Below are 27,918 nucleotides of genomic sequence, written 5' to 3'. Positions count from 1 at the left end.
TCTTTTTTTGCCCAGTGGGCTGCATTGGGGGTCCTGGTGGCTTCCTGAACTTTGGGTAGTAGAATCAGCATGTTGAGGGAGACTCTGATACTGGCATCTTTGGCTCTGGAGTGTACTGATGTTTGCTGACAAAGTGATCAATGAGACGTTTTCTGGTTGCATCAACTTCTTCTTCAAAGGACTTCATTGTGCTTCTGCCGGTTTTGCACTTAAAGTAAATCCAGAGTTTTCACTTAGTGTTTGAAGTGTTAGACCTAGACACTCGACACTCAAAAGCTACCCAGAAAGTGGGATATAGAACTTTTGTCAGTGATTGTTACCTTAATGGGGAACTAGCACAGCCTCTAATTAAGTCTCCCATTAGATTCCCTAATAGAACCTATCAAATGTCAATTTTTATTAACTAAAGCAGTCCAGTTCCTGGGGCCAGCTATCACTTTATACACATCAACAGCATGACAGCTGCCACTCAGGTAACCCCAGGAGAAGGAAGGCTTCTCTAAGGTGTGATATTAATGCCATTTTCCTTTGAATTCCAAAGAGATGATCTATCAGTGAACAGGATAACTGCAGAACTAGTGAGGGAGGGCTCCAATTTGTCTTCTGCAGTTGTATGGGAAAGCTGCTGGCACAACAATACTGAAGCAGGGGGAACATACAGTGCTTGACAAGAGTTATGCCTATGTTTAGCATGTCCTCTTTGAAGCCCTGTCAGTTCAAGATGACACAGAGTATGGTTAATACTCAGTGGTTCTTCCAAGGGCTGTTTTTAATATTATACACAGAAGGGATAGTACTCTTTTTTCCAACGTAAGAGTGTTGGATTAAACATGTCCAGGGGAGTGAAGTTTTGTAAGGAGTTAGGCATAGAGGGCCATATTTTTATAAAGCATTTAGGCACTTAAAGATACAGATAGGCACTTAGGAAAAAATCCCATTATCTGCAACTTTAAGTGCCCAAACACTTCTTAAAAATCTGGCCTTGAATTCCTAGACACTGCAGCCATGGCAGGTTCCTTCAGTGAGAGAGACTTCTGCCTTCTCTCCTATATGGAAACCACTCCAAGGGGGCAGATTTTTATTCAGACAGCATCCTCTGTTTAAGCCAAAGCCATTAAACAATATTTGCATGAGCACTTACAAGAAAAGTCCTCAACCGGTCCATCTCCAGCATGTAGTATTCCTCCATTGTCAGATCATCAAAGTTCTTAGTAAGGGATAAAAACCCACAGTTGCTAGGACGTTTGGAGTGCTCTACCCTGCAGCACAAACACAAGAGTTTCATTTTGGGAATAGTTAGTCTTCCACAGCATTTCAGAGGAGATGGAAGAGAGTGATACAGTTCCACAATTTTCTAATATGAAAGATGTTCTATAACTTTCACAGGCTTGTTTTATGTTCTCTTTTGCCCCTAAATAGCTGCATTGATCAAACTTTTACTGATAAAGTGTCAAGAGGAGAGTTGTGAAACTCCTCTTTTCCTCTAATACCAGATGGAAGAGGTGAAGTAAATTCTTTAAGATACATGTGGCAGAAACCCACAAGTTAGTGCATCTCCCCACCCCCACCCCAGCTATGTTTATTCCCACCACGCCAGAATATTCATTTCAACAAGAGGGAAAGCAAGCATCTTTTATGGTCTGTATGAATATTTCAGAATAGCTGACAAACTTAACCCAAGAGCTGGTACCTAGGCTTCAAAATTAAGCAGCCTGAAGCACTTCTTTTCATTTCTTCCATTCCCCCTCCATACCCCACCCCCGCACATTCGTTTTTAGACCACAGAGAATTTACAGACAAACCAGTTTTCATGAGTTGAGGAGATGTACACTCCAGTGGCCCTAGTTAGAATATGGGCCATATAAAAACCAGGACCTCTTTATTCAGCTCTGCTACCAGTGCTTATTCAGAATCAGCTGCTTATTTTAGTGACAGGAGTTTATTTATGTAAGCACTGCAGAGGCAATACAGCTAATGGTAAGAGCTAAGGTTTTTTAGCTAATAATACAGTTATATTTCAGTTGTAAGTCAGAAAGACTACAGCTAGAGTTTCAGATTTTATGTTGAGTTTGCAGTGCTGACCGACCTTTTTCAAATTGTAAAATGGGGAAGACTTTTATATTGAAACATCGAGAGGCAAAGAACCCTCAATACCAGTATTTGTTACTTTTCAGGATATAACTACACTGAATGCAAAGAAACAAATGTTTTCCATAGTAATGGAAAATTGAAGTCTGCTGGTCAAGTTTACATGAGTGCTTTGATAACTAAACCAGAACACACAGAGAACTCATAGGAGGGGAAATAATGCTCAAACTAGTACATTGGGGAGTAAGCCAGAGATAATGTGGAGGACTATTTCAAGAAATTTGAATAGTTTCACAGCATAAAGAGTGAGGAAGAATACAGGCAGACTACTGCTTACTGTGGATCATCATTTGGCTCCCAGCCCTCCAGCTCTATCAGGCAGAAGAAACACTTTGCCACATCAGGTTCATTTGCACTTGGACAGTGGATAAAGCCAGCCCTGGCCATCTGCAGGGGAGAATTAGTTATGGTAGTATTTCGGGGCCCAATTTTTTGGGCCCTAGTGTAATATACACTGTGCAAATATATAATAAGAGACAACAGTCCCTGCCCCAGAGAGTTTACAGTCTAAAGTCTCAATCCTGCAAGGCTACTCTTCACAAACATTGGGGTCTTCCAGCAAGGAGTAGCTGGTTTGATAGGATGTAACAGACAAGCTGTAGGATGAGAAGAGAGGCTAAAGGCAATAAACATGTTTTTGCATGGAGGAGCTGTTTGCAGGTACCCATTTTTGAGATTGCCAGCGGATAATGACTAGGCAATTGGCAGTGTTCCATAGACATTACAGTAAGAGCTAGTTATTCACACTATATTGCCCAGGAACTAATCAAGGGCTAAACCCTGTAATTTTAGCCTGAACAGTAATACTAGAAGTAATAGTTTATCCAGAAATAAGCAAGACATAGTTTGGCGTTGTATTAATGCATGAGTCCAAGAACAATATTTGACTGCTCTATATATGCAAGGTTTTCTCTTAGAGAAAAAAAAATAAGGAAAACTGTCATCTCAAATATTTCAGGAATATTGGACTAGTCAGTGGTGAGGTCATAGTTTGTTGAACTAAACTGTCATTTGCAAATATAATTATGTCCAGGCAACCCCACAAATGAAAGAAGAGAGTCACACAAACATGAAGTTAGAACTCTGTACGTTCTCATTATAGTGAGCTTCCTAGTATAGAAAGTTTAGCCAGCTAGTTTCCAAAGTAATAGGTTATATCCCACTATCAGGGTTTAGGTTAGTTATATTCCACCAGTAGGTGCATTAGGGACATGGCTAAATCAATTCTAAAAAGAGTTAAAAACTACAATTACTCATCTTTAGAAGCGGTCCTGCATGTGTTGTAGTTTCAACTTCCTTCACACCTGCTCAGATAACTCCAAGTATGCTTCATCTGAGGTGTAACCCTCAAGATATACAGCAGCTGTACCCAAGCGTGACTCATAAGTGTCAGTTTCGAAGCATTATGGGCCATAATATTATTGTAGCATTTGAATTGTACTTTGTATGTTCAAAGCACTGAGTGGACATTAATTTTAAATGATTCACTTTTATAAGTACTAGAGGCCCAATAATGAATTGGCTGATATTTATCCATCCTGCTAGATAACAAGCACTAGATCTGTGTGGATTGATCCCACCCCCAATTAATGTTTTCCTCCAGGGAAAGGGGGGGGGGGACATTTTTCAGGATCAGAAGACCCAAATTCAAAGAACCATTTTAATTGGGGAAGAAATCAAAATGTTTCGTTTCAAATTTGAAACTGCATTTTGATTTTAAATTTGGCCAAATTTAACACACACAGGTAACAACTACAAACAACCACCTGAAATGGTTGAATTGGGAGAAAAATACAACTCAGAAATTTCATTTTACATCAGCTCAAGTGTTATGGGTTGTTTGAAAGCTTTTTAAAAAGTTGTTTTAGTATGAGTTTTAAATAGTTTTTCACATTTTTCTGTTTGGCCCTCCTACCCAAAAATGCCACTATTTACCTAGCTCTAGTGGGCACTTCCTCAGTTCTCAAGCTAGTCAATAACTGTGAAAGTTACAGGTTTCTAATACATTAAAAACCCAAAAACAAAATAAAAGCCACCATGCCCATATTCTCATAGTTAATTTAGCTTGCTACAATGGAATCCAAGTAGCAAGAGTTGTTCATGTAGGGAGTTCTAGCATGTATGTGGGTAGCTATTGTTACCGCATGCAACTTTAGGTACAGGAGCAAGGGAACACTTTAGTCTGCACAGCATGAAATCAAGCATCAAATTAATCTAGAAGTTCCAGGAAAAGTAGAACTCAGAAGTGTTTTTTTTTTTAAATCCCCTCTTCCTTATGCCTGAAAGGTAAACTTCCAGACTGATTGTACACAGCGACTCATCTCATTTCAGAGCAGCATATGGAGGACATTAAAGTACTTACCTCTTTTTTCCTGACTTTTGTAGGCTTAATTGAGACTCCTAACTCTGCTTTAACTTGAACATGTGGTTTAAGAGCATTTTTAATTAACATAGTCTATCAGGGAAGAGAATGAAGTATTTGGGAGTTTTAATGAAATTATAGTTCCTAGGTATAGACAAAATTGTCAGACTTACATGCTCAGGGGTACATTTGCAATTCTCCATAAAAGGCCAATCTGTGAAGGTTTTTATGCGATTCTCATACTCATACATGTCTCTAAATTCAATCAAATGCTTACAGGCTAAATTAAGCTCTTTCAAAAAAGTCTCCATCTGAAAGAAAGAAGAAAAACAAACAAAACCTGTTGTCTGACCCTTGCCCTAGCCAATGTAATACTCATACTGTGCCTCTCCCTCTCATATTAAAGACACTTCACTCATTGGCTTCATTGCTCCCACCTGTAAACATGAGGGTGCTTCAACTAAGTAAAGGCAGGTGAGTCTCTGAGCAGCAGAATAAGAGAAGTGAGGTCACAATGGAATTTCTGCATCTGTCACATTCTTAGCACTCAAAGGTGTATCTTTGTTAAATGTACAACTTAGTGTATAGTATGTGCAAAGTGACTGAATTAACACAGATATTTGGAGCTTAGCTTTGTATTTCTTGATACTTTAATGATTAAATTTGTAACTTTAATACTGAGCTAATACAGACTCTTTGCATTTAACAACCTAACTAGTAATCAAAAATGCTACAGAAATAGTACATAATGTGGCTCAGTTAACACTGCTATTAAAAACTTAAACTTTTGCATTTCTTGACAGTTTCTCTTTCAGAGTTTAAACTTTAATAGTGCATTAGCAAAAGATTTTGCAGTTCTTTTCAAGACAACAAAAGAAAAAATATTAAAATGTTCTAGCATATGTTTTAAACTGCATCACTCTGGAGACGTGCTAAGATTTTTATCTGTTGCACAATGGAGAGGGGCAAATCAAAAGTGCCACCAGCAATTATGAAACTGAAATCTTAAGAAAATCTTTTTTAATGTGTATACTCAGAAGCAAATGTTTAAACGTATGTCATATTTGTTTTCAAATTAGCCACTAGTTTTGTGATTTGTATGTCTGCATCCACATTTAGTTTGTGTTTGTGCAAATCCTTACACACATGCTTAATTTTACTACCGTGATTAGTACCATGATTTCAATGGGACTACTCATGATATTAACATGAAGCACATCCATACGTGTTTGCAGGATCAGGACCTTTGGCTTTGCTCCTGTAAGTTTGCCATTGACTTCAGTGTAGGGGACCTCTGTGCAGAATAACATACAGGATTGGGGTTTAGGACTAGTAAAAGTGGCTTGACTGATTAGCCCTGGAAACTGGAATCCTCTCTATAATACAGATAAAACATGAGCAGTAGCAATTCCAGCTTCCTACACTGACCTACCAATCTGCCTAATAGTTGACCTAGAGGCAATACCTCCAGAAATAAGATCATTCATTGTTTGAAACTATTTAGTCCTCCTATTTCCTGAATCTTGCCACTTGAACCTTGATCCTGCCGAGACTTACACATTGAATTCAATGAGACTATTCCTGTGCATAATTTTACGAATTGGAGTAGCTTGTTTGACATTTATATTAAAATATTCAGAATGACGAATCTTGATGTTTAACACACATACTTCATACAGTACATATATTTGCTTTTCTAGATTATCCCTATGGTACAAGAATTTATCATTGACAAGCTGGGCCGTCCATTTATTGAACCACCTCCATTTGATTTGTCAAAGGCATTTTCTGATAGCCACTGCTGTGCACCATTGATTTTTGTGCTGTCTCCTGGTGCAGACCCTATGGCTGCCCTTCTCAAGTTTGCTGATGACCAGGTATATTAATATTTCTAAGCTTCATTTTGATGACATTCTCGTATATGTAAAGCAATACTTTTTAAACCCTAAATGTTGAAGTGTCGAGTAAGTTCACAGAGTATACTTTTGAACTCTTAAAAATGCATTACATCTGATTCTGTGGTCCTTAGTCACACAAAGAACTAAACACTTTAGTGAATATTTTGTATGAATGAAGGTTGTACAACTGGTTCATTAATTGAAGAATTTACACGTTCATTATTTACTGCATCTTCTTCCCCATTGTGATTTTAAGAACTGTTAAAATGATTAGTTTATGTAATCTCTAATAGAAAATGGGAAGATAGAGTCAAAAATAGTGGTTTAAATCTTTTGAAATTCTAATTAGTTCTTTTCAGAAAACTGAAGTTAATTTTTGCAAATATTAACCTAAAAACCACTTTGTTACAAAACTTAATGTAGTAATAAAGAAGTTTTGTCCAATGGTCTTGGGTGGACTTGTATACCGCAGAAGCCAAATATATTTTTATTTGATTTAGCCATTAGCAACATGACATTGTTACAAGAAAAAAGTTCTCATAAACAATGTAATATTGTAGTAATACCAGAAAATTGCCTTTTTCCAGTAAGATGAAAGACTTGTATTTCTTGGCAATTACTCTGTCAAAATTCTGTGCTATTGGGAGTGACTAGCATACTGTAAATCCCCACTCAACAAACTGTAAATATATCCTGCAGTTTGTAATAGGATATCTACAGCCTCAAACAATAAGCTGTTTGGAGAAGTCTTTTTAAATATGCAGAATTTTACAGTACAGGATTAAATTGATGTGTAGCTAGAGCCAATGGCTGGCAGGTATTAGATTAAGCTGAACTGGAATGGAATGAAAAGAAGATTTGAGCTGGGTTTAAAACACACTGCAAATAAAATGTTTGAAATGTATATGTAGGTGTAAATCCTCATTTCAGTGCACATATCTCCCTGAGTATCCGATACCTGATCATTAAATGGTATTACTATAAAAACCAGTTTTCAGGCTTTTCTTGATCACATCTTCCATATTTACTAAAAAAGAATAGGCCTGAGAAACTCAAGTGAGTCACAAGCTTAGCTTTCCCCTCCCATTTGTTGATGGGAAATCCAGGATTTTACCTTCTTTCCCCCTTTTTCTCAGTCCCTTCAAGACTTTGTATTACAAACACCTCCCTCCTAGTGAAGACTGGAGGCTTCATGGATGCTACTTTTTCAGTTGACCAGAGTGAAGTGAAGCACACTCTACTTTACATCAAGGGCAAAATGCACTGCCTGACCAGCAACTTTAGTCCTGACAATCCAAGTTCCAGAGACCATTTACACTGCTAGTCTGACACACCCTTTATTTAATAAGTATAATTGCTATTATTATTTTTAGGTATTTGTTTATGGCAGCACCCAGGATAATCAAGGTGCTTTCTAGACATACAGTAATAGAAATCATGCCCCTGCCGTGAAGAGTTTAGAATCTAAAAGATATTTATCTTAACATGAAGTTTTTATGTATCATATGGTTTCCTTCTTTAATTGTGGAATTTAAATTTCACATAAGAGAGAAGGGGAGGCAGAATTTTCCTTGTAGAATTTTAAAGAAGAAACTTTACCACCAATTAGCACATTAAAACAGACTATATAGTTTTATAGATTTTCATGGTGTGGGCAGTGTACAAGGAGATCCTTTGGATATTCCTGGCTTAGAATCATAGAATATCAGGGTTAGAAGGGACTGCAGGAGGTCATCTAGTCCAACCCCTTGCTCAATGCAGGACCAATCTCCAGACAGATTTTTGCCCCAAATTGCCCCCTCAAGGATTGAGCTCACAACCCTGGATTTAGCAGGCTAATGCTCAAACCACTAAGCTATCTCCCCCCCCGATTTTTAATATTTTTTAAAAATATATCATAGAATATCAGGGTTGGCCAGGACCTCAGGAGGTCATCTAGTCTAACCCCCTGCTCAAAGCAGGACCAATCCCCAGGCAGATTTTTGCCCCAGATCCCTAAATTGCCCTCTCAAGGATTGAACTCACTACCCTGGGTTTAGCAGGCCAATGCTCAAACCACTAAGCCATCCCATCTTTTAGGTTATTTTTCCACTTCCTGCTCAGTTACTTTAACCATCTGTCCTTCTCTCTGCATGTGTCTCTGTGGGTCTCTTTCACAAATCCACCTTTCTCTATTAATCTCTGCTTGTCTAGTCTTCTTGGCTGCGTAGGCTCTCGGGTTTCCTCTTTCTTGTCAGAAGTAGTATCAAAAAGGAAAGGTTTACCTTCTGCCTTTAGAAACCAAATTAAATCTAGTTTACAATCCCAAAGATGCTGTCCTCAAAACAAACTAAATATTAAATAAGAGATGGTTTCTTATCCAGAGGTGATAAGATTTTTCTAGTTTAGAGATTTTTTTATGTGTAGAATTTACTTAATACATTTATATTATTGAATTAGTTTGAATTTAATGTGGTTTTATACTTGTTTAACAAACAAAAATGTGGATGTTAATTATGTCAGTGTTTGGTGTGTTTCTATAATCTTTCATAAAATGTTGTCACTCTAAAAGTGTTCTCTATGTACAGGGATATGGTGGATCAAAGCTGAGCTCTCTGTCACTGGGACAGGGCCAAGGTCCTATAGCCATGCGAATGATAGAGAAGGCAGTAAAGGAGGGTAGCTGGGTAGTTCTACAAAACTGTCACCTAGCAACTTCATGGATGCCAACACTGGAAAAAGTCTGTGAGGTAAAAATCATTCATATTTTCTTTTATAAAACTTACTGCCTGACTCTCAGATCCACTCTGGTGTGCAAAGCAGCCAGAAAGCCTACTTACTTTACTCCTTGAGGATTCCCCTTATGTAAAGGAATCCCTGCATACTGGTTCTGCACCAACCCTTATCTCCTGACTCCCGGTGTAGGAGGTGTTTTCCCAAGAAAGTGTATGGACCTGGTGCATCCCCTAAAGATCACAGTGTAAATTTAGAGTAGCCCTCAGGCTTGCAACCATCTTTACCCTCTTCTTCTAGCTACATTAGTGGTATTTCAGCTGCAGCTAAGGATGTAGTCATAGAATGTCAGGGTTGAAAGGGACTGTGGGAGGTCATCTAGTCCAACCACCTGCTCAAAGGAGGACCAATCCCCAGACAGATTTTTGCCCCAAATTGCCCTCTCAAGGATTGAGCTCACAACCCTGGGTTTAGGAGGCCAATGCTCAAACCACTGAGCTATCCCTCCACCCCTGATTTTTAATATTTTTTAAAAATATATCACAGAATGTCAGGGTTGGAAGGGACCTCAGGAGGTCATCTAGTCCAATCCCCTGTTCAAAACAGGACCAATCCCCAGACAGATTTTTGCCCAGATCCCTAAAAGGCCCCCTCAAGGATTGAGCTCACAACCCTGGGTTTAGCAGGCCAATGCTCAAATTACTGAGCTATCCCTGGTGTTGAAAGTCACATTTAATAGTCTTATGAAAACAAACCATATTTAATGTTTTGCTCAGAAGTAAATAGATTTTCTACTCATTTTCTCTGTCCCACACATCTGAAAGAGAGATCATATCTCCTGCAGATGTTGGCCTCAATCCTGCAAAGTCTTACACCATGCTTAAGGTTAAACACACACGTAAGTCTCTGCAGAAACTGGGATGTTTAGGAAGTTTGCACTTTTCCCCAGTTACAGAGCTGCAAAGGGGTATTAGAGTGGGTCTCTTCCCTGTGAACCATACAGTATCTTACCAAATTCATACAAATTTCAGATGTTTACCGTCAGCCATTTTGACTGCAGAACTGTTCAAAATAAAGTTGTAAGAATATTTCATTAATGGAGAAAGTACAAATTGTTTATATTCTTCTTGTACTCAGATGTGGCTGAACTGTTTTTGGTCATACATTCCATAATCATTTACCTTCATATAGAGACCAACTGTGGAAAATTTTAGCCTGAAATACTAATGATTCAGAGAGTTATGAGTAAAATAGAGCGGTTTTAGAATGGCAACTGTCACACATAACTTTGGCTACCACTATAATTATGCTTCAAACTAGTAATTCATAAACATTACACTGGTGTATTTTCACATTTTACAGATTGACTTGCTTAAATAACAAACGTTGACACGTATAATCCTTATTATTCCTATTGGGTTTCATTCATTGTTTTTGTGTGGTGTTTTCTTTTAGGAGCTGAATCCTGATACAACACATCCAGATTTCCGACTTTGGCTCACCAGTTACCCATCTCCAAATTTTCCCGTCTCTGTCCTTCAGAATGGAGTGAAAATGACCAATGAAGCACCAAAAGGTTTACGGGCTAATATTATCCGTTCATACCTGATGGATCCAATCTCTGACCCTGAGTTTTTCAACAGTTGCAAGAAGCCTGTTAGTATTGTATTATTAGCCTTGTTACTTCTGTTTTTATTACTTATAAAGCAGCTAATGTAAACCCTAGTGGTTATATATGTGATTGCTGGGTTAAAAACGACCATATTAGTCTTCCTGCACTGCAGTGAAGTTGGTTTTGAATAGTGACTTCACTGAAGTGAATTTTATTAGTATTTTATTTTTATTTTACTACCAGTTTCACTCTGTCTCAGCAGAGATTTTGTGGTATGCCATTAATAATACAGCTTTCTATTTAAGAAGCCAGAAGCAAGTTATTTCCTGATACAAATCTGCAAGGTTAGGGAATCTTGTTGCAGAATTATTAACTGAGGCCTATGCTGTTTAGGATCATATCGTTAATCTTAAACATAAAAATGTTTCCTTCATAGGACTCTGGGAGCCAAATGATTTGACAGGTTGATTGATAGGAATCATGAGTGCCTTTTTTAGAATGACTAGTCAGACTGGGAAACCACCTACTGTTTTCATAATTAGTTTTTTCTTTGTGAATGTTTTGGCCTAAAATTGTTTTGCAGTATTTTGCTATAATTAAAAACTGTAGATAATTGCTTTTAACTGAGATTGTACGCCTTGCTAAGTTTTCTCAATTAAAAAACACTACTTCTTAATTGTAAAGATTTTTTGAAAGCTACGTCAGGACCAAAACCTATCTGGATCATAAAAACGTAAAATACAGTAGAACCAATGCTTTTCTAAGACCAGAGCTGTAAATAAGCTTGGTGGCCTATGTGTGGATTACATATACATTGCTGCTGCTCATATGTACTGTATAAAAAGTCGTAACTGGATTGCTTCTAGGTTACTTGAAGGATTAAGAGAATTTTTAAAACGATTGCTTGTGACAAAGGCATATATATTACAAATTGATGGCTAAATTCTGAAGTTGTGCCTGGGCAAGGTGTGTAATAAAACAGAAATATATGTCACTACTGTGGCAGGTCTATGTTGTGGAGCGACAGCAAAGGGAGATTCTACACCTATGTGTGCTAGAGAGATTCTTTGTGCTGTTATATGGGTTATGGGGAAGTGAAAGTGTTTGTAGCATATTCCATGGATTATATTCTTATTGTCATGTTCTGTTAAAAGGCTGAATTCAAGAAGTTGCTGTATGGCCTCTGTTTCTTCCATGCATTGGCTCAAGAAAGGCGGAAATTTGGGCCACTGGGTTGGAACATTCCTTATGAATTTAATGAGACTGATCTGCGAATTAGTGTGCAGCAGCTGAACATGTTCCTGAACCAATATGAGGTACAGTAATGGATCACAGGAAGGATGTCACCCATTTTGCTCTGTATGGCACTGTAAATGCATGCAACAATACCTTCTCATTAATTTTTGCTCCTACAGAATTAATGGAAACGATTGCACAAGAGAGTTTACTAGATAGTACTTCATAAAAACAAAGTTCTAATTGCGATTATTAAGGTGTCGGTATTTCTGTTATAAGCCTGTATTTTCAGGGATTTGTATGGCCATCAAAGTTCATACCATTCCAGAAATTAATTCAGAAGACCTTTTTCAAACCAGATGTTATTTCATGCGAAATGGAACAGGTTTTATGCTGCATATTCAGTTCACTCTTTGGTGCCTTTATCTTGTCCCAGAAGGCCTTAAAGAGATGCTACTAACACAATACTCATATTAGTGTCTGAAAATGTTGTTCCAAATATTATTATAACTAAATGTGGCAGGTTCAGCAGCTAGGGACCTTGATTAGCATTTAGGAATTGGAGTTCTGTTCCTAGCTATGTCACTGACCTGCTGTGTAAATCTGGCAAGTCACTGCCACTCTCTGAGCCTCTTTTTCTTGGGGGGGGTGGGGGTGGGGGAGAGGTAGTATTTCATGGGGGCTAGAGCTCTGGACTGGGGCTCAGGAGATCCACTGGCCTGCTGAGTGACCTTGGGCAAGTCATTTTCCCCTTGTGTGCATCAGTTTCCACATCTATAAAAGGGGATAATCATACTGACCCTCCTTTGAAAAGTGCTTTAAGAGTAGTGGATGAAACGTTCTGTATAAGATTTAGATATTATTAATTATTATTAATTATTATGATTATAAAAGAGATTTGATTGGGGGAAAAGCTTTTCTCAGTGTTTTCTGTTGGTTTAGAGAGCACTTTGTGTTATAGTCAGTTTCACTGTGGTTTTGTATTGTTAGTTTTCTCATTTGCTTCAGTGAGTCTTTCAAACAGGGACAGCAGAGAGAAAGGCATTTAAAAAAATGCAACTGTAAAATCAGAAAAATTGATGGAGGAACTCAACAGTTTGGTGTAATATCTGGAAGTATTTTTAAGGTTTTTTTTAAAATTTACTAGATTTCAAATTGTAGTATTCTTGGACTTTTGAGCATTTAGGCTCTGACTCTGGAAGTTGTTTGCCGCTCTCTGAGAAGCTTCTTGTACATATGTCCGCCCCATGAAAAAAATGCTCTTCTGTCGAACCTTAACTTGTTACTATTGTATTTCTAAAACGCCTATACATAGGCTTATTTCAGGGTCTATAAAGAGGCATTTTTATGCATGCGTATAAATTTAATGAGCTGCAGAAGTTTTTTTTTTTTAATTCATGGAAACCTAGGGCTGGAAGGGACTGAGAAGTCATCAAGTCCAGCCTCCAGCATCATAGCAGGACCAAGTCTAGACCATCCCTGCCAGATGTTTGTCCAATCTGTGCTTAAAAACCTCCAATGAAAGGGATTCCCCAGTCCCTGTTTGGAAGCCTATTCCAGAACTTAACTACCCTTGTAGTCCTAAATTGCAGAACAGGGACATGGATGTCTGTATTGCAGAAAGGACTTCAATGTATGACCAGTCCGTGAACAGCCAATCGTAAAGGTACAGGAAGACTATTATTCCCTGCCGATGAAGCTCAGCAGATACTATTGCCAGATTTTGGAAAATACTCTTGGGCAGATGAGAAGTGGCAAAGGGGAGCTCTTGATACTGGAAGTGATCCTGGCAGACTATGAAACAAAGAAACTTCTTGTGAGGGGTGGTGTGAAAGTAAACATCATGAAGGTTGAGGGCCACAGACCAATTCTCAGACTCTAACAACAGTAATCTTGCTATAGAGTTATCATCCTGAATTTCTGTGGTTTCACAGTAGTGGTTAGAAATATGAGATCTAATATTGATCTCCATTCTACATATTTTTTTGAACCAGAAAATACTTGGAATAAAATCCCATTCCTCTGTGCCAGACTGGAACTTGTTTATGGCCCCTATGTATAGAAGGCAGATGTTTTTAAACTTCTATATGGCACTTTGTGTTTAGTTAAATAAAGTTGGCTGTTGTTAAAATTAGCCCAAATGACTATCTCGGTCAGCTTCTACCTGGGCAGTTAAAAAGCAGGTGGATATAATGGGATGATGGACTTGACTTGTGACACTGTGATGAAAAAAAGTATGGATGAATCACTGAAAAGGTTGAGTTAGTTTGCATAGCTAAAAAGTTTGCAAAAGGCTATGATCACTCTTGCGTATATGTTAGTTTCGTATGTATTATAAATGAAACTCTTGAGTTTTCTTATTCCTATAGGAGAATGTAGTTGGGTGACTCAGTGTTTTGATTGCTGAACCTTGAATGATTCCCAGATACTGACCACAGTGAACATCTATCTGACTAGTTGGCTGTAAATGTTTTGAAGTGAAATGCATTCATTGATTTCAGGTTATTCTCAGTAGACTTGAGTCTATTTAAATTTCCAACCTCACATAAGACACATTTTGACCAGAAGTGAAAGTGTACAGAAAGCTGTGACTTGCAATAACAATAAGAAATCAAGAAATTCTTTTGCACACATGCCCCCCACAGCTTCTCCCCGCCCCCCCCCCCCCCCCCAGTAATTGTCAATTTAATAGCCAAGTGTAAAAGCATAAGGAAGAGGAAAATGTTTACCAAAAAAAAAAAAAAAAAAACCTCTGTATCAAACTCTAGCAGGATCAAGTTCCAAATTACTAATAAATGACGATTTTAATTGCATCACTTGGGCTACTCTTACTATGCTGTACAGAAAGGGGCCATACCCAGTGGATACTGGGTGGATACTGACAAAGCATAGTTATAACACAGCTTAAGTTACCCAATAATGGTTGGGTATAAAGATAAGTACGTAGGCCAAATTCTGCCTTTGAATAACATCAGTTGCATACAGTGGGGAGCAGAATTTGGCCTAGTGGCCGAGAAAGGGGGGATTTTGGTGGAGAAGCCTAAAATATCAACCACAGAATAATATTTAAAGTGAGAATTTTGTAAATCTTTCAAATAAATTCCAAAAGCTCAAGTATAGCTGTGCTGACAAATGTTAAGCAGCTATTCAGGCAGACCTTGGTTTTATGTTTCAGGAGCTGCCATATGATGCCTTACGGTATATGACTGGAGAATGCAATTATGGTGGCAGAGTTACTGATGATTGGGATCGGCGCACACTCCGTAGCATTTTGAACAAATTCTACAATTCTGAAATTGTTACGGATTTAGAATATAAGTTTGATAACAGTGGTCTTTATTTTGCCCCACCTGAAGGAGACGTAAGTATTTTTAAATAACTGAACTGAACCATAACCCAAATTGAACATTTAATGCACAGCAGCAGAGGCTACATGGATGGTTAAGGCATGGCAAGCTAGTGCACAGTGAAGTCACACCCCCTCCTCACACATTCCCCCCACACACACACACACACTTTGCTGTGAACTAAATGTAGCCGAGCACTTCTTAATATCATAGTTTCCACTTCTGGAAAATACAGTCTGCAATGTAACTCAAGGGTGTTGTAGCTAATTGTGATATTTCTAAGGTGCTTATTACTGTGATATCTGAACACTGAATTCATAAGAATTAAAGATACATTTTTTAAGGTATTTATATGGCTAGTGGGATTTTTTTCTGAGCGTGTTAGGTACCTAGATGCTTTTGAAAAATTCCACTAGGTGCCGAAACATCTCAAAAAAGCTGGGCCTTAGTTCAAGTTTGGTGTTTTAAAAGTGTTAGTGTAAACAGGACAGAGATAGAATCCTGCCACTACCTCAGAGCCTGAGGTGCTCAGCTTGCCTGATGATGGGCATGGTACAAGAAACTAATGAGAATAAAATTGTGCTCTAAAATTAATGCCCATTGCATTTGGTAAATCTGGCACTAGATGATCCATTTGCTTAGGATGACCGGCCAGCAAGAAGGAGATACTGCTTGTTTAGTTGGGTTTTTTTTTTTTTTTTTTAAACTGTATTGATCACATTAGGGGCCTTTAGAGGTGTTGTCTGTGAGCTGCAACTGGGGGGAGGGATAGCTCAGTGGTTTGAGCATTGGCCTGCTAAACCCAGGGTTGTGAGTTCAATCCTTGAGGGGGCCGTTTAGGGATCTGGGGCAAAAATCTGTCTGGGGATTGATCCTGCTTTGAGCAGGGGGGTTGGACTAGATGACCTCCTGAGGTCCCGTCCAACCCTGATGTTCAATGATTCTGCATAGACTGGAGTGCCTGTTTGATCTCTGACCCTTTTTAACCTCCTGTCAATGATCTTTTAAGTACCAAAGCTACATCGACTACACAAAGACCCTTCCATTGAATCCTTCCCCAGAGATTTTTGGGATGAATGCTAATGCTGATATTACCAAAGATCAGTCAGAAACTCAGATGCTCTTTGATAACATTCTTCTTACTCAGGTATGTAAATGACCATTATGTCAATTAATCAGTACATTAAAGATACTGCTTAGCTACTGTACACGTTACTTAAGTTTACTGTTCAGCTGTACTGTATTTAAAAGTGTTCCAGGAAGTTTCATATCATTTTGCCGTGTCCCCACTGTGATTACAAAACTCACTGTTCTACTGGCGCTTCATTCTGTGGAAGATATTCAGTTAATTCTTTGTAACATCAATTCACAAAATTATGAAACAAGATTATTTCTTTGCAATTCGAAGGATTGAAGGAGAACACGCAGAGCACTAGCTGAGCTGAGCATTCCTAACTATTGTTCTTGGTATTGCTAATGTAATGATAAATCACCTAACACTCATTATTAAAGCTGTAGGTTATTTTCATTTTGTTCATATAGGAGGAGATGAGTTACTAATTTGGGCCCCAGTCTTTCATAGACTTAAGCATATGCATGGCTTTACTCACAGGACGATAGCTGTTGTTACTTTTGAGGCATCAAAGAGCTACTGAAGTTCTCATGAAGACACTGAAAAACATCCTATTAAATGACAATCTGTCCATAGCCTCTGCTTGCCAGAAGCTGGGATTAAGCGACAGGACTGGCTCACTTGATGATTACCTGTTCTGTTCATTCCCTCTGTTCATTCCCTGGCGTTGGCCACTGTCGGAACACAGGATACTGGGCTAGATGGACCTTTAGTCTGACCCAGTGTGGCTGCTCTTATGTTCATTTGTCAGCATCCTAAATTTTATAATGTGTACAGGCTGGGGAGGAATTGAAATGAAAATACTTTTAAAGGGGTCTGTTCTGACTACCCACATGTGCTGTGCTCTGTTCTATGTGACCTGTAGAAATCTGGCATGGCCTCACACTTATACAGTTTCCTTACTTTTAGTGCATATAAAAATCTTCATGTTTACATCAGCAAGTCCCGTGTTTATCCACAAAACATTTGCAGTATGTGCCTTTATCAGCAGTGTAAGGTTCCTTCAGTGCCCTGCCAATGTGTTATATGACAAACTGGAGTGGATCACCCACTGGGTGAGAGGCTCAGTCTGTTTTCATTGAAGTCACTGGGCGTGTTGTCTTGAATGGGAGCAAGATCTGCCTTTTAATCTCCCTGCCCAGTCACTTCTTGACCTCTCTAGGCTTGATCCTTCATGACTATCAACAATCCTGGGTGAGAGTTGTGATGTTAGAGTTTGTGATCAGCCAAATTCTAGAGTAATTCCAAACACACCAAAAATACTGAATGAAAACACACTTTGCCACTGCTATAGCAGGAGTAGGTCATCAGAATGGTCATTGCCTAAACGTACGTAGGGTTCCTTAGCTTCAGCGAGTGGCCTAAGCCTTTGGAAGGTGTCACATATACGACACTTACAATTGGGGGAATCTCCAGTTTGGGCATTGCGCTGCGTGATTGTTTCATCCCAAGACTGTTTTTTGAGCAATAAGAATATTTTTAACAATACTGATTTAATTTTTATTTCTGTGTTTAAATATTTACTGGTCTGTACAAGGAGAGCTCATGTTTAACCTTTGGCTGTTTATAGTCTCGAGCCACAGGCGCTGGTGCAAAATCAACAGATGAAATTGTTAATGAAGTGGCAGGTGACATCCTGAGCAAACTTCCCTCAAACTTCAGCATTGAGGCTGCAATGAGGAGATATCCGACCACCTATACACAGAGTATGAACACTGTACTTGTCCAAGAGATGGGGCGCTTTAACAAGTTACTGCAGACAATAAGAGACTCCTGTGTTAACATCCAGAAAGCAATCAAGGTGCGCTGCAACAAACCTTAAAAAAGCAGATTAGTAGGGGCTAAAGCCTGTGAACTGTTGAGCCATCAACTTCAGTTGCATTTAATGGCACTCTGCAGGATTGAGCCATTTGTCTGATGCACTATGGCAGTTCCTATAGTATCAGCTATTCAACAGTCCAGGTTCCAGATGGCTGTAATACAATCTCAAAAAAGATATACTGGCACTAGAAAAGGTTCAGAAAAGGGCAACTAAAATGATTAAAGGTTTGGAATGGGTCCCATATGAGGAGAGATTAAAGAGGCTAGGACTCTTCAGCTTGGAAAAGAGGAGACTAAGGGGGGATATGATAGAGGTATATAAAATCATGAGTGATGTGGAGAAAGTGGATAAGGAAAAGTTATTTACTTATTCCCATAATACAAGAACTAGGGGTCATCAAATGAAATTAATAGGCAGCAGGTTTAAAACAAATAAAAGGAAGTTCTTCTTCACGCAGCGCACAGTCAACTTGTGGAACTCCTTACCTGAGGAGGTTGTGAAGGCTAGGACTATAACAGAGTTTAAAAGAGAACTGGATAAATTCATGGTGGTTAAGTCCATTAATGGCTATTGGATGGGTAAGGAATGGTGTCCCTAGCCTCTGTCTGTCAGAGGGTGGAGATGGATGGCAGGAGAGAGATCACTTGATCATTGCCTGTTAGGTTCACTCCCTCTGGGGCACCTGGCATTGGCCACTGTCGGTAGACAGGATACTGGGCTAGATGGACCTTTGGTCTGACCCGGTACGGCCTTTCTTATGTTATGTTCTTATGTTATGTTAATTGTCTATATGTCTATATGTACAACGGAAGCGGGAAATACTGTCCTGCGCAGTGCGGAGAAGCCATACTTGCCTTCTGTGTTAGCAGGTTATAGCTCCAGGGTAATTTTTTTAATGGTCCTAAGCAACTTAGGACACTAAGTCCTATTTTCAGAAAAGCTGTAGGTGCTTAACTTCCACTTCAGCTAAGTCCACCTAAGATTTAGGTGACATTGAGATCCTCAGAACCCCTGCTCAGCTGCTGCCTAACCATGGAGGACCATAAAATCCCCAAGTGTTTGAGTTTTCACTGTTACTGTCTCCTAGATGCCTCAGGCTAGGTGGCTAGACACCTATTTCATACATAAGCCCCACAGGATGTGCAAATGAGACTTTGTCTGGCCTACAGGGCCCAAACCAGTAGGCAGTCTCAGGCGCACAACCTCACACAGAATGGAAGGGGAAGGTTCCTTTATAACCTTTAAGCCAGTGGTTTAGGCTACTCAACTGGGATGTGCAAGACCCAGATTGGATTCCCTGTTTGAAGAGATTTGAATTTTGGTTTCTCACCTCTCAGGTGAGTGCCCTAATCAAAGTGTCTCTCCTGTTTCAGCGGTTTCATGGTGTATTAATAGTAAAACGTGTAGCGGCAGAGAGAAAGCGAGACGGGTGCTCTAAGTCCAGTCTCACCTGTGAACCCATTCCTGGAGTTAGGTGCCTAAACTGAGGCAGCTGCCCTAACCGCTAAAAGCCAGACCGTGCTTGCAAAAACAAGGGACATCACCCCCAATTAAAGTGTAGTGGTTAGGGTACTCACCTGGGATGTGGGAGATTTGTATGCAAAGCCCTGATCTACCTGCCTTGGAGCAGGGGCTTGTACTCATCTCTTCCTCCCAGGTGCTTGGGTGGTTGTCTCTGAATCCCTCTTGTTGAAACTGTTTCACATTGTATAAGTAATTAAATATTAATTGGAGCAGGCAAGTGCAATGGCTCGCCCACATCACTGCCCTAACCACTACGTACACCTCTACCCCGATATAACACGAATTCGGATATAACATGGTAAAGCAGCGCTCCGGGGGGGGGGGGCGGGGCTGCGCGCTCCAGTGGATCAAAGCAAGTTCGATATAACGCGGTGTCACCTATAACGCGGTAAGATTTTTTGGCTCCCGAGGACAGCGCTATATCGGAGTAGAGGTGTAGTAGAGTCAAGCTCTCTAGCCCAATGACTAGTTAGTTATACAAAGTGGAACAGCTTCAACAGGAAACAGAGTGAAAAAACCCACTGGATTATAAGCAATAGCTCCAAATTGATCAGGGATTTGAACCCAGGTTTTCCACATCCCAGCTAAGTCCCCTAATCCCTAGGCCATGACAGCCTCACAATCCTGCTTTACTCACCCCCAGCTGCATTTAGCTGGTTTCAGAGCATGCCTGTGGGCTCAGGCCCCACTAGGGAGGGAGGTATTGGCCTGCCACTTGGGAGAGTGCTGCCAGGGCTTCCGCTTGTGCAAGAGCTCTGAGCAGCTTATCAGCTGTTGAGCGGCATCAGCACTTCGGGGCTTCGTGCCTGTCTACGAGCAGAAACATGGGCCTAAGGCACTTTGGGCACGTAAGTGGTTAGCAGCCGTTTTGACAATCTCAGTGACACCTTTGACTATCTGGCCCAAAGTTACTTTTGAAAATAGGATTTTAGGTTCCAAAGTCACTTAGATGCTTTTGACCATTTTATCCATTTCGCCCAGTCACTATGAAGTCACTGCAGACGCCCCTAGGGAAAGCCAAAGGGTTTGGGAAGAGTGACATCTTGTCTAAAAACATGGATCAATATTTAGTGAATGTGGCAAGAAATTTTAACGTGAGCTTTGGATGCAACAGCAATTGGGCTTGTTGCTGAGGAAGACTGAGGCGCCTCACACAAGCTGCTGAGTGCGCTGACCTCAACTGAGAGGTGCGGGTGCTCAGCCCTGCCTCACCTTGGGCTCTTAGCCGTAGTAACTTTCAGCTATAGCAGCGTCCCTTTTCAAACCTTCTTTTAGCTAGGCGACCAGTCAGCGGGGCCAGGATAAATGCATGTCAAATAATGAAAGGCTAGGGGGTGATGCAGCGGGGACTTGGAGTCACATACTACAAGGTCAGGCAGGCACTGAAAGGACATTAAAGTGAATAAAAAGGAAATTCTTAGTCACACAGACATAGGTGTGGCACTTTTGAATAGTCAGAAAAGGCAGGAACATTGATATTGGTAAGGAGAACATCCAGAATAACGATAGTAAGGCTTGCCAAAACCACTAGAGCTTTGGAAGGGATATAAACCCTCACATTTCAGGACTGTAGTGGTGGGGAGGAAGAATCTTTCCTTTTTATTCTATGAGGGCATCGTGAACCTCTCTCTGAAACCTCCGATACTGGCCCCTGGTCTGATGCAGTATGACAATTCCTATGTTTTTAAGTTCCCTCGGTCTGGCGTGGCTAAAACTTGGATTATAGCTATTGGAATAAGAGCACAGGTGTTTTTATTACTGTTTTGGGGTGTGGGCTGAGCAGACAAGGCAGGGTAACTGTTTCCTTCCCCACATCTGCTTTAGGGACTGGTGGTGATGTCCTCTGAACTAGAAGAAGTGGTAAGCAGCATCTTGAAAGGCAGAATTCCAGGAATGTGGATGAATAAATCTTACCCAAGCCTCAAACCACTTGGCAGCTATGTGAATGACTTTCTTACCAGATTAAAGTTCTTACAGGTGAGCACACACTGATTATGCAACTCTGGCCTGATTTTTCTCTTGGTCTCAGGTGACACCATAAGAGAATGGAAACACACTTGTATTTTGCACAATGAATGTATAAAGAGTTTAGTTTGCATAGGGTTGTGCACAGCAGTGTGCTCATCAGTGCATATAATAAACCACTAAACTTTGTTATGTACCATACACCTCATTAAGATTGCTGCTGTCTATTAAAACTCCTGCATGACAGATGGGCAATGTTGGTGCTCACTGTGGATTCTCTAAAGGCCTCTTAACTGCCAACTGTTACTGGCGCACACAACGGTGCGGTGTTCAGTGAAGTTTAATAAACAGTATCACATTTATTAACGCATAAGACAAAAATACTGTTGATGGGCCTTTCCACTGAATTTCTGAAGTTGGGTATTAGAGAGTGAGCATTAAAATGATTTCCTAACAGGCCAAATACTGTACTTACAGTAAATTGCTTGGGAATTTGATGGCTGAGGGGAGTAGCCACAAACTATGGAGTCCTTCCCCTCTAGGTTGCTGGTTCACATAACGTCTGACTAAAATGTTATCAGGTTGCTAGGATTATGTGATCTCAGTCAGTTCTAAACTGATGCTCACATTAAAAGCTACTTGAGGAACAGGACTGTCCTTTTTCAGTAGCCAGTGGTATTTTGGACAACTTGGTCGATAAAACCAAGCTGTCTAAAATAGCAGTGGCTTCTGCAAAAAGACAATTTTTGTGATATGTCTTTTAATAATACTATTCTAAATTATTTTTTGCCTCCTAATGATTTCAAGGTACATTTTTTTTCTCTTTTTCTGCTGTAGCTATGGTATGAAAATGGAACTCCACCAGTCTTTTGGCTTTCAGGATTTTTCTTCACTCAAGCCTTCTTAACTGGTGCCCAGCAGAACTATGCCAGAAAATACACCATTCCAATTGACCTACTAGGGTTTGACTATGAAGTGCTGGAGGACAAGGAATACAAAAATGCTCCTGAAGATGGTAAACAAACAAGCTTTATTAGCCACCTACACTGATGTACATGTAGGAAGTGTTATTCAGGGGTTACAGGTAGATACATTCCTGGCATTAACAGGCATTAAGCACTTAATGCACAGAATCCTGGAAAATATAGGCCACAGTGTGATTCACTAATGTCACTAAAGGAGGCTTGCACATTAAAGGCATAAAAATGACAACATTCAACAAAATACCTTTTGAATAATCCTAGTAGAACACCACAAATTAAATAGCAACAAGACCATTCAGGCTACCTAGTGTCTGGTCAGCAGACCTCCTGAAGCAGGATTGTTCCATACACTATGTTATCTGGGGCAGATCCTCAGTGGAGCTATGACCATTACACCAGCTGAGGATCTGGTCAAGTGCTTTACCCAGTATCTACCACCTGCCTTAAGACACTTTTCCACCATCTAACATATTTCAAGTGATATTTAGCCTGAATTTTCCTGTTCTTCATTTCACCCTATTACTTTAGTTCTATGCCCCAGTATTTAGTACATTTCAGTAACCCAGCTGTTGGTCACGACCCTGTTTTAAGGGGGTCGCCAGGGCTGGCTTAGACTTGCTGAGGTCCAGGGCTAAAGCTGTAGCCCTGGGTGGTGAGGCTTAGATTACAGGCCCCCTGCCTGGCTTGAGTTTTATTTTTGAGTAGCTATTAACTGCCAGCCAACATTCAGAGAGGTGAATACAGTATCGTTACTAAGAAGTACCTACATTAAGTGAACATGAAGAATTGGGGACCGAAAAGACCGTACCCAACTGAAGTGCCAAATTACTTTGCACTACAGCCACAGCCCTTGACCATCCCTCCTTGTAATCGGGGATTATGAGGAAGGAGGCATAAACGTCAGCCTCATCCCTACTAAGGACTCCAACATAGCAGGGCTACCCCCATCAGAGGACATGGGCAGTCTCAACTCCTTTTGTACCACCTGAGGGGTACTGGGTCAAAAAACTGGCACATGGATTTCTGTATTATTCAGTTGCACTATAGCCTCATGCATGATCTAAACAGTGTATGATTAAAAAAGCTGAGCTAATTTCACACAGACTTCTAGTACATTTGGTTTCTGTGCTCAAACATCTTTTTATAACTTTCTGCTTAATTCAGGGGTCTACATTCGAGGATTGTTCCTGGATGGAGCTCGCTGGGACAGAAAAACTAAGAAGCTAGCAGAATCTTATCCGAAAATCCTCTATGATACAGTACCTGTGGTCAGTATGACAGTCTAGCATGGCAGGCTTAGCTTCGAACAACAATGTTCTAAAGGAGTACAAAAAAAAAGACATTTTGTCTAAGTAAAAACTTTTGCCATCAGAGCTACCTTAGTCATGGTCTCCACATGGCTGTGTGGTAACCAATGTGAAGTAGCAACTTGTATATTTTTTTACATATATTGAACTGAAAATATTTTGAGCAGCAGATCAGGCAATTTGTATGCAACAGAGCACTGAGCATCCACAGTTCATACTGAAGTCAAGGGGAGGACTTTTTGCAGGGAGGGGAAGGAGCACTCAGCACTTTTCTGGATTATGCACAAGTTACTGGTGAACTATAGTGGGTCTAGGAAGTATTTAGTGAGTTGTGTTCACATTTAAAGTCTTACAGACTTTACCCAGAAAGGTAAAGAGTTTATTCTGTACTTTATTGTAGATGTGGTTAAAGCCTTGCAAGAGGTCAGACATTTCACAACGACCAAGTTACGTTGCTCCAGTGTACAAGACAAGTGAGAGAAGAGGAACCCTCTCCACTACGGGACATTCTACCAACTTTGTGATAGCAATGATTCTTCCTTCAGATAAACCAGAACAACACTGGATTGGACGGGGTGTGGCACTATTATGCCAGCTTAATTCCTAAATTTAGCATGGACGTTTATAGATGCTTATTTTTGAGATGAATCATTTGTGTAAGATGCATTTCAATTTTTAAATACTATTGTTTAGTGAAATCAAAATATTTAAACAAATCCATTACACTTCTGCCTTTCAAGAGATTTAAAAAAATACTAAAATATAAAATAAAACTGTGTAATAAAAAACTTTATAAAAACCAACCAGTATGTTTGCTCCTTGAATAATTTTATTTTCTGAAGCTCCTTATAAATAAGGAACATACATAAAATGAACACAACACTGCTGACAATGAACCAAACAGCATTTGATCATTCCCAGCTTTATAAAAATTATTTAAATGATTTAGTTATAACAAAAGAAGATTTATAGCTCAGCAAGTATCTTGTAGGACCATCATCACATTTTTAAACTATAAACCGTAATGGAAAAAATTCACACTGCATCTAGCTACTATAGTATTTTCTAAGCATAATCACTGCTGATTGAGTGCAATGTGATCTACATCAAAATTCATATGGGATGTCACACAGTGACAGCATTGTAATATACAAGTAACATTTATGCCCTCCAACGAATACATGTTAAATGAGACTGTATTCAAGCAGAATGGAATGTTGAAGCCAAGTATACTGAAATTCAGATTGTCTGTAACTTGACATAAAACTACATTGAATTGGTTTGAAATTAACACTGGTGGAAACCTACAGAAGAAGCCACAGCTGTTATATTGCTCTTCACAATCACAATAAATAGTAGCAAACAAGGAAACAAATTCCATTCTTAGTGGAAAATGCAACACCTAATGCTTTAATATGACCATGTTTTTCCAAGTGGGAAAAAGGTCTTCTGGAAAGTTAGTACCTTAGTACCATTTTCAAACATGAATTGGGCACTTAGCCCCCTCGATACCTTTGAGGATCTGGGCCTAACTCCCATTGATTTCAATAGGAGTTAGGCACCTAAATATCTTTGAGTATCTGGACCTCTGTCTCATTGAAATTCAGTGGCACTTATGCTCCTAAGGCCTGGTCTACACCTAAAACTTAGCTCGACCTAGCTACGTTGGTCAGGGGTGTGAAATAAGAGATGTAGTTAGACTGATCTAAGCACCGGTATAGACGCTGCTAGACTGACCGAAGAATTCTGTTGGTGACCTAACCACTGCCTCTTGATTGACCAGTGACAGAAAAACCATCGCTGTAGTAAGCGTCTACAGAACAGCAGTGCAGCTGTGCCACTGTAGTGTAGACATACCTTTATACTCCTAAGTCGTTTAGTTGCTTTTGAAAATTTTACCTAGCATATTTGTTACAAAAATCCACCCTAAACATTAAATGAGATGATGTCTGTGCTAATTAGGGTCTGATCTAGTCTTTTTATGTGCAAAATTCTAACTGACTTGAGTGTGTTTCGTGCACCAAGGACTGCAGAATTGGACCCTTGACTTTGATTTCTTCACTGAGGAAGCCACATCTTTTATAGAATGGACACTTAATACTGTATATGCAAGTTTCTTGATACTCGCAGGAGCCAACTTATACCTTTAAAATGTACAGACTGTTCCTGGGGGGAAGGAAGTGGCCGAGAAAAAGGAACAACTATATTGCTAAACCGAAGGGTTAAAAGTAAAGAGGAACAGGAATTAATTTTAAACCAGAATGACGATATTGACTGGCTCGTTAAGATGTTAAACCAGTGCAATTTTAGCAGGACACTGATGCTAAGCAGACTGAAACAAAACTTGACAGTGTGCAGCAAAATACAGCTTACCTGGCATACATAAAAACGAAAACTAGAACAGCAAGTTAAAAAAAGACCACCACCATGCTTAGGATTGGTCCTAGATTATCAAATCAGACTGCAGAATTCACAGGGCTTGTACATCGCACAAATTCACAATTTTAATAGGACAGCGGGGGAGAAAAGAAACTAATTTCACATCTGGCAATACAAGCATCTAAAGAAACTGATTCCAGCAGGTTAAGGATTTTGATGGTTCACCCTATCCTCCCAACTCACACGTACCGGTAATTTAATGACAGCTGCATTTATATACCCTAGATACCTAAGATATAACAATTAAAAAATATTAACTCCTTTATGCTGGAAGTGGGACTCTTCTAGCACACAGTCTATTGCCTGCAATGGCTGGTGCTATAAACTCTGATGCCAAGGCATGGAAGTAATACATTCAGACCTGATATTACAGCATTGTAAATGACCCACCAGTACTACATATACAGGGCATTATTATTATTTTTATAATCTTTGTATCTGGGTTCAGTACATTGGATTTCAGAAGATATTACTGTAAAAAGGAGAAAAAATTTGAATCCCAAAATAAATTGAACTGTTAAAACTGAGAAATTCCATTATGGATCCTTTGTTAGAGGTGCGTTTGCACAAACTCACAGCCACAATTTATCAGTAGTTTAGGTTGTAAGTGGCACCCAATGTTTAGTTTCTCAAGCAAAGACTCAGGAATAGCCCATTAACCTTCTGACATCAGGGACTTCCCCAAGTTAATACTAACGCTACTTCATTTTCCTACCAATAGCAAGGAGCTAACATCAAATAAATCTTAATCAGGAAAACTGATTCTCAATGGAATATAGCTCTTCGCAGCCGATTACACAGACCTGTGCATATTGCAACAGTCTGCCTCCTTAAACACGAACTTTAGAATGATGAAATGCAGTTTAATGTGTACCAAGATGTTTTAAACAGATTTTTTAAGTTCAAAAAAGCACAGTTTTTCCAGTCAGGTGCTAAGTGTAGCATTTAATTGTCTTAGGGTAACATCCACCATTGTGCAGAGGGCTAGCATGAAGTATACGTGGCATGTAAGCCTCATGTGGGAATTACACAGCACATAGACTTTGTGCAGGCCCATTGCAGAGGAATGGATTTCACCTTTAATGTTTTGTGGATTCTGTTCAACTGTAATGTGAAAAGACATTTCCTGAACAGACTAGGTCTTTCGCTGCCTGCTGATTTGTAAACAGTTGCACAATGCTTCATGTGCAGCACACACAACGTTGTCTTTTCATATGCAACATTTCCTACTTAAGGTCTGTCACTTGAATTTGGAAGGTGCAGTATGTGCACCATGTCTTATTTTAGTTAGCAAGCAGCAAAAGTTAATCTATGTGGAAACAAATAGACTGTACTTGTGTAGTAGTGCAAGCCACTGCCTTTTCTCTGAGCAATGTGCATACAGTACAACAGTGCAGACTCAAAGCCATACAGTAACATCGTAACCACAGC

The 27,918-nt window shown here is 39.7% G+C and overlaps 2 protein-coding genes across 2 annotated transcripts in view; one reads left to right on the top strand and one right to left on the bottom strand.

Annotated features, from left to right (window-relative positions):
* The window catches only part of DNAH7 (dynein axonemal heavy chain 7), a 248,396-nt gene extending 223,741 nt beyond the window's left edge, over positions 1 to 24,655 (top strand). The window contains exons 54-64 of the mRNA XM_065413626.1: positions 6,211 to 6,387; positions 8,976 to 9,137; positions 10,576 to 10,776; positions 11,887 to 12,048; positions 15,144 to 15,329; positions 16,325 to 16,462; positions 18,018 to 18,248; positions 21,618 to 21,770; positions 22,596 to 22,773; positions 23,906 to 24,009; positions 24,449 to 24,655. Coding sequence (XP_065269698.1) covers positions 6,211 to 6,387; positions 8,976 to 9,137; positions 10,576 to 10,776; positions 11,887 to 12,048; positions 15,144 to 15,329; positions 16,325 to 16,462; positions 18,018 to 18,248; positions 21,618 to 21,770; positions 22,596 to 22,773; positions 23,906 to 24,009; positions 24,449 to 24,655 — 1,899 coding nt within the window. The remainder of the gene's footprint in view (positions 1 to 6,210; positions 6,388 to 8,975; positions 9,138 to 10,575; positions 10,777 to 11,886; positions 12,049 to 15,143; positions 15,330 to 16,324; positions 16,463 to 18,017; positions 18,249 to 21,617; positions 21,771 to 22,595; positions 22,774 to 23,905; positions 24,010 to 24,448) is intronic.
* LOC135885740 (baculoviral IAP repeat-containing protein 5.1-like) lies at positions 65 to 4,767 on the bottom strand. The gene is made up of 4 exons (XM_065413647.1): positions 4,684 to 4,767; positions 2,426 to 2,535; positions 1,142 to 1,259; positions 65 to 208 (listed from the first exon to the last, which is right to left on the bottom strand). The coding sequence occupies exons 1-4, from the start codon at positions 4,759 to 4,761 to the stop codon at positions 65 to 67; spliced, it is 450 nt and encodes a 149-aa protein (XP_065269719.1). The 5' UTR covers positions 4,762 to 4,767.
* Positions 24,656 to 27,918: the final 3,263 nt, after the last annotated feature.

Source organism: Emys orbicularis, chromosome 11, assembly GCF_028017835.1.
Source record: "Emys orbicularis isolate rEmyOrb1 chromosome 11, rEmyOrb1.hap1, whole genome shotgun sequence".
Classification (NCBI taxonomy): Eukaryota; Metazoa; Chordata; order Testudines; family Emydidae; genus Emys; species Emys orbicularis.
This window is presented reverse-complemented; position numbering and strand designations above follow the sequence as displayed.

What these genes read in the sequence shown, in the direction of transcription:
- LOC135885740 (XM_065413647.1), bottom strand. Translation starts at nt 4,761, where the DNA reads ATGTATGAGTATGAGAATCGCATAAAAACCTTCACAGATTGGCCTTTT. An exon ending in GCAAATGTACCCCTGAGCAT is followed by an intron (nt 2,536 to 4,683) that starts GTAAGTCTGACA and finishes TCTCCCCTGCAG; the next exon opens with ATGGCCAGGGCTGGCTTTAT. An exon ending in GAGCCAAATGATGATCCACA is followed by an intron (nt 1,260 to 2,425) that starts GTAAGCAGTAGT and finishes TTTGTGCTGCAG; the next exon opens with GGTAGAGCACTCCAAACGTC.